Source organism: Thermobia domestica, chromosome 13 (assembly GCF_964235325.1).
Source record: "Thermobia domestica chromosome 13, izTheDome1.hap1.1, whole genome shotgun sequence".
Classification (NCBI taxonomy): domain Eukaryota; kingdom Metazoa; phylum Arthropoda; class Insecta; order Zygentoma; family Lepismatidae; genus Thermobia; species Thermobia domestica.
In genome coordinates this window covers 161,355,091-161,372,271 of record NC_137466.1, presented here as the reverse complement: position 1 = coordinate 161,372,271, position 17,181 = coordinate 161,355,091, and the positions used below count along the sequence as shown (strand labels likewise).

Genomic DNA, 17,181 nt, shown 5'->3' with positions numbered 1-17,181 from the left:
CGTTCACCTCTGGTGCATGGGGTCCTGGATTCAAACCCTGCTCCCGCCAAGTGAACTTTGTGGTGGACAAACATCGTGTGCGTGGGTTTTCTCGGGGTTCCCCCGTTTCCTCCCACTTTCTTCATTCCACCACGTCATTCATTACTCATCATCACCGTCTCCTTTAGCCTAGCCAGCATGACCGTGGGACGTAAAACTCAAAAAATTCATTTCATTTTTACACTTCTATTACTATTACTACTACTATTACTACTTCTATTATCTTCTATTACTACTACTATTACATTTTTACTACTTCTGGTACACCCGGTAGTATATCGTTTGTTTTATAGTTTAAATTCCTTTTTAACACCGAGTCTATAGAATACGAAAATGTAGGCTACCGCTTCACGTAAAGTAATGTATACTTCCATAAATTATCCAATGTTTGTGTTTATTTATTACTTCCCTTAGACAATACGAATTCCTCAGAAATTAATTAAATTTTAAGACAACTGTAAACTGAACACATACATAGAATAATATCAGTTAACCTGCAAAATAAAAAGTAGTTTCGAAACAACAAAATAATTACAGAGCTGATAAGTATTATCATGATAAACATAGAACACATTAAAAAAAAAAAACAAAAACAAATACACATTTCTTTTCTTTTCTTTCTTTTTTTTTTTTTTTTTTTTTTTTTTTTTTTTTTGCTTAAAAAAGAGGGAGATTGCTATTAAATAATGCATATCTGATTGTGCAGTGAAAGGTTTTTCCTTTAAATCCCCAAAGAACTGCAATAAAAACAATCAGTAGGAAAATATAAGTTCACAAGCACACCAACACTCATAGAAACATTGTAGCGTTAAAAAAAGAGCGAGTTAAACGTGCTCTGTAAAAATCAATGAAAAATATTAGTTTTTTTCTTTTTTATTTCTATGCTCTTGGTTATTTTTTCTCACCGCTGATTCCATATATTTGGATATTCGCAAGCGTTTCCTTAAAAGCCCTTCTTCCTTACAGCATTACCATCAAGAAAAAATAACCAATCAAAATCGATAGTATACAATCTCGATGTTGAATAAAACCAGTAGGTGTTGAATTTTTCTCTGCAACAAACAGGATTTCTTTCCTTTCGAATGTAACATATTTTCATATTTAATAAAACCCAAAAAGGAAAATAACAATTCGTGGATAGTTTCAAGAATTCTTCAGAGAAAAGAAGATTAGAATCTATTGTTAACCTGACAAATATAGAGAGTGAACCAAATATAGGCAGATAGTATGTGAAATAGGGTTTGTGTTATAATAAATGAAATCTTAAGTTTTACGCCCTAAAAATATGCCGGCTAGGCTAAAGGAGACGGTGATGATGAGAAATGAAGAAATGAAGAAAGTGGGAAGAAACAGGAGAAACCCGAGAAAACCTTCGCACAGAGTGTTTGTCCACCACAAAGTTCACTTGACACGAGCTGGAATCTAACCAAGGACCCCATGCACTAGAGGTGAACGCTCTACCACTAAGCCACCGCGACTCCGGTTTGTATTAAAGTTATACTACAACGATTAGTGTTTGCGTTTTATTACGTAAATTAAATGTTATAACTAAATTTACTTTTTATTTTTACTAAATGTAATTATACGTGTAATCTCAAAAATAAATGTTATCATTTACTGTCCACCTACTTTTAGTTCCCTCTACATATATTAGAAAATAACGGCCGCGGTGGCTCAGTGGTAGAGCGTTCATCTCTGGTGCGTGGTGTCCCTGGTTCGATCCCAGCTCGCGTTAAGTGAACTTTGTGGTGGACAAACATCCTGTGCGTGGGTTTTCTCGGGGTTCTCCCGTTTCCTTCTAATTTATCCATTCCACCATTTCATTCATTTCTTATAATCACTGTCTCCTTTAGCCTAGCCGGCATAACTCTGGGACGCAACACTGAAAGATTTCATTAAAAGATAACATGTTGAAATATTTAGTACTTACAAAAATCTGAAAACTATTAACGTTTTAATTAACTTCTTAATATGACCATAACACTTTTATACTCTAAATACAATATAACAAATTTACAATTCAATTCCACAGTTTGCAAAATGTGATGATTGAAGTTGGAATTTTTAAGAATTTCCATATTATCAAGATTTTCCCTTAAAAAAAATATTAAAATTTTCCCACTTAATTTTTACTACTTTTAAAATGTTATAAGCTTGAACAGTCAGAATTTTCAAATATGCGTAAATATTATATTTCAATAGTATCAAGATTTCCTCTTAAGATAGTATTACTATTTTCTAACGTTCCCTTTTGCTACTTGCAAAATACTATAATCTTAAAAGATTAATATTTAAAAACAATTCGGGTAACCTGACAGCATCAATATTACCTCATAATAGCTTTCTCGTTACGAAAATTTTCCAGCGCTAACTTCTACTACTTGCTAAATGCTATAATCTTAAGTATTTGTACTAGAAAAAGTTCTGACTGACTGATTGATTAACGCCAAGGCTAAATCGGTTACGCTAGAAACTTAAAATTTTGAAAGTGCATAGTAGTCGTGATTTAAGGTACTACTAAGGATAGATTTTTGGGGTAAGAGGGTAAAATTGGGTGTTTTTCTTCTCTTCTAGGGGAAATGTCAACAAATGCTAAAACATGTGTCTAATTGTTTTAAATGAGAACTGAATATACCAAATTTCATGTCTCTACGCTTCTGAGATTTGGAGATATGTCATCTTCTTCTCTCTATATAAAAGAAGTCCAGACTGAGAAAAAATCATATGTGCTTATGTAAAATCGTATGTTACATTTGTAAATCTTGTAGTTTTTGGTCTTAACGTACAACAAACGTATAACTGAAAACGCATGTTTTGTAATATTTTCTGTATAAGTGTTCCATCTATATGTACTTTCCGTATGAAACAATATAGGCGGTCAGGATCTCACATACAAATGGACGTATATAACATACAGCTGACGAAGGAATAATAAATATATGTATGTAATATAAGGAAGACTGTTAGATATCAGACATCCTGTAACATCTAAGGGCAGTGTCTATGTAGCATACGGATAACGTATGCTCCGTACTGATTTCTGTAGAAAGCAAACGGATTCCGTATATTTGTACAATATACCGCTGTCCGGAGAACGGATTTTTCTCAGTGCAGAGTTACCGACTGATTGATCAACGACCAACCCAAATCGCTTAATCTAGAAACTTAAAATTTTGATAGTGCATACTAACATACCACTAACGAAGGACTTTTGAAAATTCGATAGGTGAGCGTGTAGCAATTATTATAGTAAAATGTCCATATCTCTTAATCTCTGAAGAGTAAAGACCTGAAATTTGATATATGGATTTCCCATTTAAAAGAATTATATACGTGATTTCAGTGATTTATATATATCCCCCAGAAGTGAAGAAAAACACAGAAAAAGGGTAAGGTTAGAATTGTTATAAGATGATCAGGCTTTTCATTTGAAATAATTAAAGACATGTTTCAGTATTTTTTTGATTTTTCGATTCTAATATCTCGACATTCCTTAGGATTAGAGACATGAAAATTGGTATAATTATCGGCTTTTCATTTAAAATAATTATAGACGTTTCTGTGGGTTTTTTAAAAAATATTTCCCTTGGAAAAAATGAAAAGACGATAAGGAAATAGGGTGACTGTTGCAGTTATTATAATAAGATGGTCGTACCTAGAAATCCCTTAATATTATAGACATGTTAGAGATATGCAACTTCGTACACATATTTCTTATTCAAGCCACGTGGGAATATGATGCAGCGTTTCCGGAAATTTCGCTCTTAATGAGAGAAGGAGGAAAATTTTTTAATTTTTTTCTTAATATATATAGAAATGGCTTTGAGGTGGCCAGTCTCACCATCACGTGGAAATGGGTGAACCATTTGAAATGAAATTTGAACATAGACGTTGAGCCAACGTGTGTTTTATCATTTTATTTTACTTAAAATGTGTTCTCTAAGGGGAAAAGGGATCCAAATTTTCTCAAAGTATAATGTATAAACGTATTCTTGCCGTGCAAAGAACTGAAGTAAAGTCAGAAATAAGAGAACCGAGGCCACAGGCCGAAAAAAATGCGGGAGTTTATGGGAGAGGTCCTCAGCTAGTCGAATGATAGTAGTCAATATTAAAAAAAAATCATAGTATTAAGATTTCCGCATAAGATAATATTACTAAAATTTTCCAACGTTAACTTTTATCACTAACAAAATGCTATAATCTTCTATAGTCTAATAAATCATCAAGACCGTGGAATGCTGTTTGGTTTCGGGCTCACATGAATAGATCCAAGTTTATTCCGTATAGTACACTGCATTTGACTTAACTCGGTTGACTTTTTTTGCGCTTCTTTACACGAATTGACCCGAGTCTGTTTTTGAATTTCGGTCAAGTTGCGAGGCATCCAACGACTTGAAAGTTTCAGTACGTTCAGGTGACAATGCAAAATCGTATGCATTACTTTCAAGTCAATGTTTAAGTATAGCTGAATCTCATGGTATGTCATGTGCCGATCCCTGTCAATCATTTCACGCACAGCAACTACATTACTGTCAGCAACATACCTGAATTTCATCACTGAGAAATGTGTGACCACGCTGAAGTTCGGAAAATCAAGTGTACACAGTCCTATTGAATGGTTCTCCATCACCAAAACAAACGAAATCGTTCTGTGCTTTTTTTTTTTTTTTTTTTTTTTTTTTTTTTGTTGCATATATTCCGAAGTTGGGCGTCCGCTTTCGTCAAGTTTTTTCACTGTTATCTCCTTTCCGCACTTTCTGCAATTTCTTATTAGGTTCATTAATCTGTGCTCTTCACAAACTTTTAAAAGATTTTGGTCGTTATCAATGTATTCCTTCAGAAATGTTAAAACTGCTAGTTCATTGCCCTTGTACATTCGCCATGTTGGTAACATAAATGCTCGTTTCTTTTCCACAATGCAACTGTTCGGTTACCTTGCGCCAAGTAGTTCCCTCCCCTCGCCATATAGTCCCATGTTTATAACCGCTTATATATAACAAATAAACAGATTTTTCGAGACTCTTATATATTATCAAGCACACAAACGATCAAATTATCCATATATTTCCTGTAAATTTTAAAAATTTCGCTGGAAACGGACGCCCAACTTTGGAATTTAACCCTTTTTTTGTATTACAGTTTATTTAAAATCATTTTAAAAATCATTACCCGAAAGTGTAATGAGAATTTTCCATTTTTCACCCAAAACAATTTCTTCAAACTGCTGTAGGAAAGAAATAAATAGGTTTAAACAATCAAAGATAATTTAAATCTAGAAACGTCTATTCGTCCGGATTTTATAATTTCGAACACTAGCGCCATTGGTAGTAGTAGTTGGATGAGCTTGTACATGTGAATTTTTTAACACATAAATATATTATCCCCTTTTTGCATAAACAGTAGTTTGCAGAATCTTTTCCAGTAGCCCTCGTACTGTACAATGATTAGTATTTGAAAGAATTTCATCACATTTTCAAAGTTTTATAGTACAAAATGGAATTATAGTTTTAAATATAATTTGTACTACTTTTAAAATTTTATAACCTAAAAAAATAATAATGTTTTAAAGAAGTTCCTTTTCATTAAACACGTTTGTCACTTAATTGTAACAATATATTTTGGTGGCAGCATTTGCACATGATTTTATTAAAACCAGGAGAGTTCTTAAGGAGGAACCGGATTTTTTTCACAATTACATATCTCCTCTTGACCCCCTTTAATTAAATCTACTGATCTATTTAATGCGCTCTTCACTATAGGTAGAATATGCCTTTAATGTTGGTGGATCGGGTTTGATTCCCAGTGGATACCCAAGTGGTTCAAATCCATGTTTTATATACGTAGCCTCAATGTTGAAAAGGACGATAAACTCTAAATCAACCAACTATCTATTTATCCACTGCATCAAACGCTATGTAGGTCTACTAAAGCGACGCTGTCTAGAACTTGATTTGAATAATATTATAATTGTTCCAAATGTACACTAGACTCTTGCCAATCCGGCTCTCAGTAGTTCGTCCTCTGAGTAAACCGATCCCACATCTGGTGTCTGCCGCATGCAGTGATGAAAATTTTCCCGGAAAATTTTCTGATTCATAAAAACATACTCCACTTATTTCTACATCGTTGTTTAGTCGAGATGTGAGGTGGAAAATTTTCTTCTATATTTTTCCGGAAAATTTTCCGTTCTTAACAAATATCAGTGATTAAGTAACAATTCGTTAGTATTCATAAAATTGATTGAATTCATATATAGAAACGTTAAAAATTGAAAGATCGTTGAAAGAATCTGAAAATTTTCATGGCTCAGACAATTTTCAGTACGATGTAAGAACTAGTGGAACAATTTTCCATGAATCGAAAAATTGTTTGTCCTGTACAATGAAAATTTTCCGGAAAATTTTCCGATTCATAAAAACATACTCCACTTATTCCTACATCGTTGTCTAGTTAAGATGTGAGGTGGAAATTTTTCTTCTATATTTTTCCGGAAAATTTTCCGTTCTTAACAAATATCAGTGGTTAAGTAACAATCCGTCAGTATTCGTAAAATTGATTGAATTCATATATAGAAATGTTAAAAAGTGAAAGATCGTTTAAAGAATCTGAAAATTTTCATAGCTCAGACAATTTTCAGTACGATGTAGGAACTAGTGGAACAATTTTTCATGAATCGAAAAATTGTCTGTCCTGTACAATGAAAATTTTCCGGAAAATTTTCCGATTCATAAAAAACATACTCCACTTATTCCTACATCGTTGTCTAGTTAAGATGTGAGGTGGAAATTTTTCTTCTATATTTTTCCGGAAAAATTTCCGTTCTTAACAAATATCAGTGATTAAGTAACAATTCGTTAGTATTCATAAAATTGATTCAATTCATATATAAAATGTTAAAAAGTGAATGATCGTTTAAAGAATCTGAAAATTTTCATGGCTTAGACAATTTTCAGTACGATGTAGGAACAAGTGGAACAATTTTTCATGAATCGAAAAGTTGTCTGTCCTGTACAGTGATGAAAATTTTCCGATTCATAAAAATATATTCCACTTATTCCTACATCGTTGTTTAGTTGAGATGTGAGTTGGAAAATTTTTTTCTATATTTTTCCGGAAACTTTTCCGTTCTTAACAAATATCAGTGATTAAGTAACAATTCGTCAGTATTCATAAAATTGATCGAATTCATATATAGAAATGTTAGAAAGTGAAAGATCGTCTAAAGAATCTGAAAATTTTCATGGTTTATATAATTTTCAGTACTATGTAGAAACAAGTGGAACAATTTTCCATGAATCGAAAAATTGTCTGTCCTGTACAGTGATTAAAATTTTCCGGAAAATTTTGAAACGGAAAATTTTCAGATTCGTAAAAGAATAGTCCACTTATTCCTACATCGTTGTTTAACCGTGTTGTGAGGTGAAAAATTTTCTTCTATAGAGAGAGAGAAACAATGTGTAAAATTTTATTTCCCAACTTGAAATACAAAATTTTCCGGAACCCGAAAGCTAATTGGAAAATTATAATTTGTTGCTGACTAACTTTCCTCTACTGAAATTCAATTTTGTAGCTCTATGTGCAGTTAAATATAGTGGAAAATTTTCCAACTAACATCAGTATACATAATATCCAAAATTGTCAGGCCTATGAAAAGTGTTTTCCACTTGTTTCTACATCGTGATGAAAATTTTCCGATTCATGAAAACTTCTCTCACTTGTTTCTACAGAGCAATAAAACTTTCCGATTCAGAAAACAGTTGTTTTAGTTCTTGCTTCGAAATGATGAAAACTTTCCGACTCATAAAAAATTCTTCAATTTTTCCATATAAGTCAGAAAATATTTCGATTCATGAAAAATGGTTTAATTTGTTTCTACATAGTACTGAAAATTGTCTGAGCCATGAAAATTTTCAGATTCTTTAAACGATCTTTCAGTTTTTAACATTTCTATACATGAATTCAATCAATTTCATGATTGCTGAGGAATTGTTACTTGATTACTGATATTTTTTTAGAACGGAAAATTTTCCGGAAAAATATAGCGGAAAATTTTCCGTCTCACATCACTAGCCGCATGACGTTACAAGCTATCAACGATTGTATTTGTTTATACTGTAGCTGTGTGGGAAAATACATACAATACTATTGTAGCTTCCGTTTATTGTTGTTTGAAAAGCGGTTACGTGATAATGCATGCCGCCGTCGAGCATCTTCATTGCTTCAACTGAACATTTGGGACGTTTTATAGTAAGTTATAATCTACGTACAATCTCAAGCATTAAGTTTCTTTATTTTTTCTGTGATAATATGTACAACTTTATATTTAATAAAGTATAGTACTGTATGTCACGGGTGGATCCAGGGGGGGTGATCCGGGCGATTGCCCCCCAGGAGAGGAAACTTTCTTATTTTATATATATAAATAAAACCCATCCCAGAGTTTGAAGCTCTTAAAAGTAGCTCTAAGTAGTAGTATGACAACCCACCGCCCCCCACCAGAAGTTGGTCCTGGATCCGCCCCTGCTGTATGTGTTAAATTCAATTTCAGACGCTCACAATAATCCAGCACTCTTTGCAAGAAATGGCCGGATTAGCGAGAGTCTAGTATATTTATATTGTACATTGATTGATGGGCTATTATAAAACGATTGTAGTGTACTTTTTTTTTTTTTTTTTTTTTTGTAGTTTCTTATATAGGGAGTGATCTCTAAGAAGACCATCTCCATGAAAATATATTTTAAAAAAAATCATTGAAAGTCAAACACATATCCAAATGTATCAAAATTGTCATATTTTTACCCATTGTTTTACGTGTGAATTGCAAATTTAATTATAATAAATTTACATATGTATTTATCTAAGAACCTAAATTTACCTTTTCCTCGCCCTAGGTGCTGGTGGGGATATAATTTAACGCTATATTTCTGGATTCTCGAGGGACCGAGACTAGGAGTGATCATTGTAAGTACCTACAAATATTTTTTTTTTTTTATCATAAAGGTATTTTATAGTAATATTTTAGGTTAACACGACTATATTTTAATAAAATTATTTATTTTGTCATATCTTCTTAATTTTGTTACTCGATTGTAATGTAGAGCTCCTTCGTGGCTAAGCGGTTAGCGTACGAGCCTTCGACGTGGGAGACCCGGGTTCTTTTACCGGTGAGAGTTCATGGGGTTCGGATTCCACGTTAAACTGTAGATCCACGTCTCATATAGCCTTGCTGCTGAAAGGGACGCAAAACAAATCGATCAATTGTAATGCAAATTAAAGAAGAGTGAAGTGACTAGTTTAACGTTCCTAGGATTTATTACTTCCAAACGAAAGGAAACCGTGGATAATGGACTATTATTCACAGTGAATTATTGAAAATTTGATGGAATGAAGATCTATTAAAAAAAATTATTACTTTCTTCAACACACACTGTGTGGTTTTCTAAGTCTCTACATTTTCAGACTTAGAATTGCGCAGTTGATCATAGTAATGCAATATATATGAGAATGATGTACCGATTAGGGCATAAGGTACTTAGCTGTTTACCCACTATCTTGTTAGAATATGAAAGAAAAAATCGAATTATTGGAATTCTTATTCGATAGTCGAAGTAAACGGGAGAAACTCTAGAGAACCCTCGAACACGATTATGTCAAGCATAAACTTACGTGGCCTAGGATCGAACTAGGGACCCCTAGCACCAGAGATGGATGCTCTAGCACTGAGTCGTCGTGCCCTCTTCTTAATTGGAGAACGTTGTAACACATGGGAGTTCCTTACCTCTCGTGATATACCGGGTTGCAATACGTAATTACTATTCTGTATATATACATAATCAGGGACGTAAAGTCCATTAAGATTATATGGCTAATCCTATCTAAATATTTATACGTCAAACTCAATGTAATGCTCCTTATTAATACGTTGCATTTTATTAATCTACGATTTATATATTATTTAATTCTCCGTATAAACGTGGGCAAGCAATAGTAGCTTTTCAAGTTTAGGCCCTCGAAGAACTTCAAAGCAAAGCCACGAAAACAAACGACACTGACTAAGGTAAGCCTTTCGTGAAGCTTCGGCAAACATTAGCGACAGTCAGAGCACAGCGCTTAGAAGAAAAAGTGGAAGATTTTGCACTATTTTTGTGGTTCACCGCAGAGATATAGAAAATTTTACAAAAAAATTACCATTCGTATTCAGTAACTTTAAAACGCTGACAGAAAAGGAACATAATAATAATAATAATAATAATAATAAAATGAATGTTATTATGGATACTATTAATATACAAGTTAACCGTCATTTCTTTCTTTCATGGTAGCTATTTCCGTCAAAGCAGATTTATATTATTATACAGGACAAATCAAAATGATAGACCCGATTTCAGAAATTTATTCCGTAAAATCTAATAAACATATGTTATAGTGAGACATGTTCTTCGAAACGCTTAGTTTCAAAGTTTAGTTTCCACGGAGTATTTCCACTTTCTAGTGCTAAAAGTTTAGTTTCCACGGAATATTTCCACTTTCTAGTGCTAAAAGTTTAGTTTCCACGGAATATTTCCACTTTCTAGTGCTAAAAGTTTAGTTTCCACGGAGTATTTCCACTTTCTAGTGCTTAAAGTTTAGTTTCCACGGAGTATTTCCACTTTCTAGTGCTAAAAGTTTAGTTTCCATGGAGTATTTCCACTTTCTAGTGCTAAAAGTTTAGTTTCCACGGAGTATTTCCACTTTCTAGTGCTAAAAGTTTAGTTTCCACGGAGTATTTCCACTTTCTAGTGCTTAAAGTTTAGTTTCCACGGAGTATTTCCACTTTCTAGTGCTAAAAGTTTAGTTTCCACGCAGTATTTCCACTTTCTAGTGCTAAAAGTCACCACCGACCGTGGAAGGAATTGCTTATATTGACCGCAACATACTACAAAAAATTTGGCAGTGCGCGCACGGAACACTTGTGACACGTTTGTAGCAAATTTTGACAGTTGACCTTTATTAGGACATGTCCTATATTAACATACGTTTATCATATTTCAGAAAATAAATTTCTGAAATCGGGTCCATCATTTTGATATCTGTAAGTTCACGTCTCTTACAGTCTCGGTGCTGAAAGGGGTGCTAAATTCCAAATCGACAATAAAAACGTCTACATCAAAATGAGATTACTTGAATACAGTATTCCATAAAACTGTCTCACTTTTCCGGCTCTAGCCTGCTAACGATAAGGATGATGTTGCTGGTAAGCAGGGCCGGATTTAGGGGGTGGAAAGGTGCACGTTCAGCCTCCCCCCCCCCCCTTCGTTGCAAATATACACTATCTAAAGTGAGAAGCTAGCAGTGAGTTTTGCAAAATCAATAGTTTAGTCAACTTTCTGAAGGTTTAAGGAACAGGATTAATCGAGAGCAGACACTTCGCATTTCCAGGGCAATTCCTCATTCACACCATAGATTCCTAAAGGCACTTAAAAACCTCAGATTTAATTCAAATGTACTGGCAATTATTTGGTGCACCCCCTCAGAAAATCCTGGATCCGGCCCTGCTGGGAAGTAGTCATTTTCTTAGGGAAAATACTGAAAAGAAATTGTATTTCCATTCAATATATTCAAAAGAGCTTAAATCAGTTTACATTAAATCTGAATAGGTGAATACCTGTGTTCGTTTAAGAGGGCTTCCGCGAAGACTTTTTAAACTTGATCTGAGCCATAGCCACGTGTTCTTTAGTGACTATTTTCCTTAAAACCAATTAACTTTCATAAACTTCTGTCTGCTAGGTCAAAATGAAAAAAGGTACTTTTATTTATTTACGACTGGCTGTTTTTAAAAAAAATGGTTCATTAGCAGTAGTACTTGTGGTTAAACGAGCGAAAGAAAGAAGATACTTGATTTCTTTCTTAGAAAGCTTTTTTTCTTTAAACTAAATAATAATATAAAATAAAACTAAGCAAGCTTTTTTTAAATCATATTGCTCTTAATAATTTCAAAGTTACGATTTCTTAAACATCTATTCAATTTTTGTATATACGGCTACTCACGGCTACCTGGCCTAATGCGGCAGAAGGGCAACTCTGAGTTCTATAATTACTCACTTTCTGTTCTACCCAGGGATAAAAGTGGATCTGAAAAAGTATGTGGACAGTAGGTAGCGGCATGACGTCACGCTGTCCCCCTGCCTATCTTTGCCCAATGTGTATTTTTAGGAACTGAGGGGGAATTTTTTGAGGTGGGAGTACGACATCCCTCCGCGTTCCCCCTCACTTTTACTCCTGGTATCACCCATACAATTAAAAACTTGGTCTTATTCATATTGTTTTACCTCTTCGTACAGTCCAGTATTTATAAATGTACTGCACGTTTTTTAAAAATTTGCAGAAAAAAGGAACTGCTAAAATAATAATATTAAATAGATTTCAAGTTCAATTTTATAATGTCTAACTTAATTACAGGAATTATGAAATGATGTACTCTGTACAGTATGTACACATACAATTTTAAACTAAACTAAACATTACTGTAAAGCATAGACCCTAATTCTTACCGTAGTCGCTAACACTCTCGTCTTTGGTGCAAGTGGTCCCGGGCTCGATTCCCGGTGAGGATACTCTGTCGAAAACGTGTAAAAGCTTTCGCAGACCAGTCATCTTGAATGAGGTTTACCTGGGATTTTCTCATTCACACAAGACAAATGCAGGGATGGTACCTAACATACAGGTCCCAGGGCGCTTCCTTCCTTCCCCAATCCTTTCTTCCTCCCCAATTTCCCGGGCAGTAATTGATCACTCAATGACTATATCCCTCATAACATGACGGACTAACGTGGCAACAGATGCCGAAAGCCCAGGAATCTAATTCCTAATCCTAATCCTAATTCTTACAAAAATAATTTTAACATTTTGTTGTTCCTTCATACATGATTACACAAGGTGATTAGGCATACATGATTGATTACGCATAAGATAAAAAAGTCAGAACTTAAACTTTTTGAAGCAGTCCATGATATATGACTCCATCTCCTTGGCAAAATCGTTTTTGTGAAGGCGTCAAGAGACGAGTTGATCGTTCAAAAACATTTTTCCTCATTTTATTACGGAGATTTTTTAAAACTAGGCCGGATAGTCGAGAGTCTATTGTGTCTTTATATTTTACTGGATTCAGCTTACTAAAAATGAGTCCCGTCTTCGTTCTTATTCCCAGACCACGGTGGTTCAGTGGTAAAGCGCTTGCCTGTGGTGCGTGAGGCCCCTGGTACGATCTTCGGCCAAGTTCGTTTGAAGTGGACAACATGGTGTCCATGGGTTTTTTCGGGGTACTCTCGTTTCCTCCCACTTTCACATTCCACCAATTCTTCTAATCATCATTCACTTGCTTTAATCATCATCTTCTTAGCCTAACAGGCATAATCGTGGGACGTTAAACTGAAATATTCCATTTTTTGTTCTTATCCTCTATTAAAGCCGGAAACGGTAGATGTATAACTTCCGGTATCATTATCAAATCACTATAATTTAGAAGGCAACCGTAATCTCATTAATGCGAATCAAAAGTTACTTATTTTGGTATTGACACCGTTGTAAATCAATTGAAGCAAGGAGCTCCTTCGTGGATAAGCGGTTAGCGTACGAGCCTTTGGTGTGGGAGACCCGGGTTCGATTCCCGGCGGGAACTCATGTGGTTCGGATTCCACGTTAATCAGTAGGTCCCGTGTCATATAGCCTCGCTCCTGAAAGGAACATTAAACTCAAAATAAACTCAATTGAACCAATTAGCACACTACTTAAATTAAGAGGTAAAGAAATTAGGTTTAGAAAGGTAGAAACAACAGAGTTGGGACTAGATTCCCACATTCACCCAGTTGAGCGTGCGTTATCTGTCCAGCAGAACACTTTTTTCTTTTAATACTATTTTAAATGAAATGAAATGAGACCTTTGAGTTTTACGTCAGAAAGTGGGAGGATACGGGAGAATCCCGAGGAAACCCACGCACATGGTGTTTGTCTACCACAAAGTTCACTTGGTGGGAGCTGGGATCGAACCCGGGATCCCAAAGACCAGAGGTGAACGCTGTAACACTGAGCCATCACGGTCCCCCATACTATTTTAAAATCTGAATAAGTTGTGTGTATATCGCTGTTCATTTGGATAAATTGCTTAATATGGTAATAATCAATCGCCGAATCTGCATTGCTAGTTAGTGTTTCTTTTCCTCTCTTGAATCTAAACGGATTCTTCGATCGCTTCTGATATTTTCTTTGACTTCTGTCCTTGGAAAGAAGACGCCTTCACTGTATTTAGGACGCATGTGACAGCAAATTTATCTCGTCCAAGACTCGTTCGGTTTTTCGCTCTTTTTCCTCCTCGAAGTGAAATTATGACACTCTTCTCAAAATCTGTTAGGACTCTTCCTGTCGTACGTACGTAATTAAATATGGTTCTTTTACTTTTGCATTTGTTTATTCACATTCCAACAATGAGGTCTATTACTCGAATAACGAATAATTACTCGAATAGCTAATATTAATATAACAGTAATAGTGAGATAAAAACTATTCGAATAATCTTAAGGCTCTCTCCTAAACTGACCCTCACTTTTTTTTTTTTTTTTTTTTTGTTAAATTTTAGTGAACAACTTAAAAACAATGAATAATATCAAAAAATGTAGAAAATGAACCAGATAGTATCTACACAATGCTATTATATGTGTTACTAATTAGTGTTTTTGACACTCTCCGTATCTATCTATATAAATAAAAATGAAAGCGACTATGTTTGTGACTTCATAACTCATGAACCAACCACCCGACCGATCTCGATCAAATTTTCAACATAAATGAGGTTTGGGGCCTGGGATAGTTTTTATCATTTCACTTTGACGGTGCAACTTAGGGGACAGTTTTAAAAATGATCGAAAATGACCGATATTAGTATCGAATCCGTAGTTTTCAGGGTCGCTGAGATGAACAGTGGCACTTCCCATGCCGTTTAAATCCAAATTCAGCCCCGCAACTTGGGAGGGGGTAGGAGGGAGATTTATAAAGGAGTTGTGCATTTAAAGTTTTTATTTCAGCTCAGCGAAGCGGGTAATCAACATTTGTAGTGCATAAATTTGGGTGTGCACCAATTAAGACGTCATAAACTGCGCACTCAAATTTCTGGTCTGTAAGAAAAGTTTATGAAGTAGTTTATTCTTTACTAAATTTCAAAACAACAACTTTAACAAAACTACTGTGAGAAACAGAGATTGCAAAATCAAAACATCTATCCATCCAAGTATGTGACAGTTTCAATGCTGGAGTACCGGGTTTCAGATGAAACCCCTGCCTCATATGGGAAGTAAAAAGCATGTGACGTGGTAAGCATACGATGTAAAAACACACAGACGCAACTGTCACAGCCTTAAACAGTATATGTGATAAAATCAAAACTGATCGTGTCAAGTTCATTTTCAGTCATATAGCTACTACTCAAATATGGAGGTGGTAAATTTCGATGACTTCCTTCATCACTTTTCATGGCCTATGAAAACTATTCGCAACTAAAAGTAAAAGAAGATATATATATATATATAGATATAGATATAGATATAGATATAGATATAGATATAGATAAGATAATATTCTCCATTTGATTCTCATTGGAGTTCAAAGTTTCTTAGCGTTTAATTAGCATGAGCAAGTAGTTGGTAACGACAGCTGTTGACCAACCTTTAAATACGAGATAATAAGACGGTGACTCAAAATAATAATAATAATAATAATAATAATAATAATAATAATAATAATAATAATAATAATAATAATAATAATAATAATAATAATAATAATAATAATAATAGATATTGGGAGAACTAAACATCCTTGGAACCTAAAAATAGGTAATGGTCTGTTCAAAATATTGTATATAGACATTTTAAAATAGAATAGCTACTATGTCGTTGTATGCATTACAATATAAAGGGAAAAATTACAGCACAGTCATAGTGCAAATCAGGGGTAAAAGTGAGAGGCAACGCGGAGGGATGCTGTTTCCCCGCTTTCAGAAAATATTTATGGCGTCCCTCCACTTCCAAAAAAAATTACAGTGGGACAAAAATAGGCACGGGGGACGGTCTGACGTCATACGTCCCCCTACCTTTTCAGATCCAATTTTACCGCTGGTGCAATTAGAGTAAGTGCTGAATCTACAAGACACTAGCCTTCCGACACTTTTTGCACGATCTCTACCTTCGTGGTAACATCTTCAAGAGCAGCCACAGGGATTACTTTAGAAACCATTTCAATTTCATGGCGCAATTCCACTTGTAACAGTGACTTCTTATTATACACTACATTCTTGATGGTCGTCCACAAATAAAAATCTAGGAGGATTAAATCAGGTGAACAATCGGGCCCTCTTCTGCCTCTTTCTCCTATACGTATTTCCATCATTGTTCCTTTCCTTTCAAACTTATCGTGGGGGTGAACAATGCTTAGGCGTATTGGTGGTTCAGTTTCATGTTCCTCCCTTCCTTGTAGGGGCGGATCCAGGGGGCGATCGGGGTGAATGTCCCCCAGAAGAGCAAACTTTGTTGTTTTATGTATAAATAAAACCCATCCCAGAGTTCGGAGCTCTAAATAGCAGTATTACAACTCATCGCCCCTTCCCCCCCCCCCTCGAAGTCCGTTCTGCATCCGCCCTTGCTTCCTTGTCGTTTCACTTTGCAGACATTCCCCAAATGCCAATACCATTTCACATTGTCTTGTAGCTGCTCGAGTGAAAGCCGACTTTGTGCCATCGTTATCTATCGCAGCTGATTGCATTACATCACATTGCATCCACTATCACGAACATCATCTGTTACTGTCAGTGAACGATAGTACTATTCGTTGAATCTGTAGCCAATGGGACTTCAAGACTATCGCACATATAGCATGTTTTCAAAGTGCGTGTACATTTTTTCAAGCTAAGAATTAGCTATACAAGTTAAATTAGCAAATATACAATGGAAATAGGCGATTCAATGACAAATCTATGGAAGCTGAAAATATTAATTATGTGCGCAGTTAGTATTTATGCAATAAGCACCATTCAACGAACATTATGCAACAGATTATATTTTCTTAAATATATACAGTAATTTCAGTGTTTCATAGCTAAATTAAAAAGGTTTTGAG

General features: G+C 34.8%; 1 protein-coding gene across 2 annotated transcripts in view; it reads left to right on the top strand.

Moving 5' to 3' along the window:
- The window catches only part of Pdfr (Pigment-dispersing factor receptor), a 192,146-nt gene that overhangs the window by 156,920 nt on the left and 18,045 nt on the right, over positions 1–17,181 (top strand). For both annotated transcript variants that reach the window (XM_081736763.1, XM_081736762.1), the window contains exon 9: positions 8,931–9,000. In XM_081736763.1, coding sequence (XP_081592889.1) covers positions 8,931–9,000 — 70 coding nt within the window. The remainder of the gene's footprint in view (positions 1–8,930; positions 9,001–17,181) is intronic.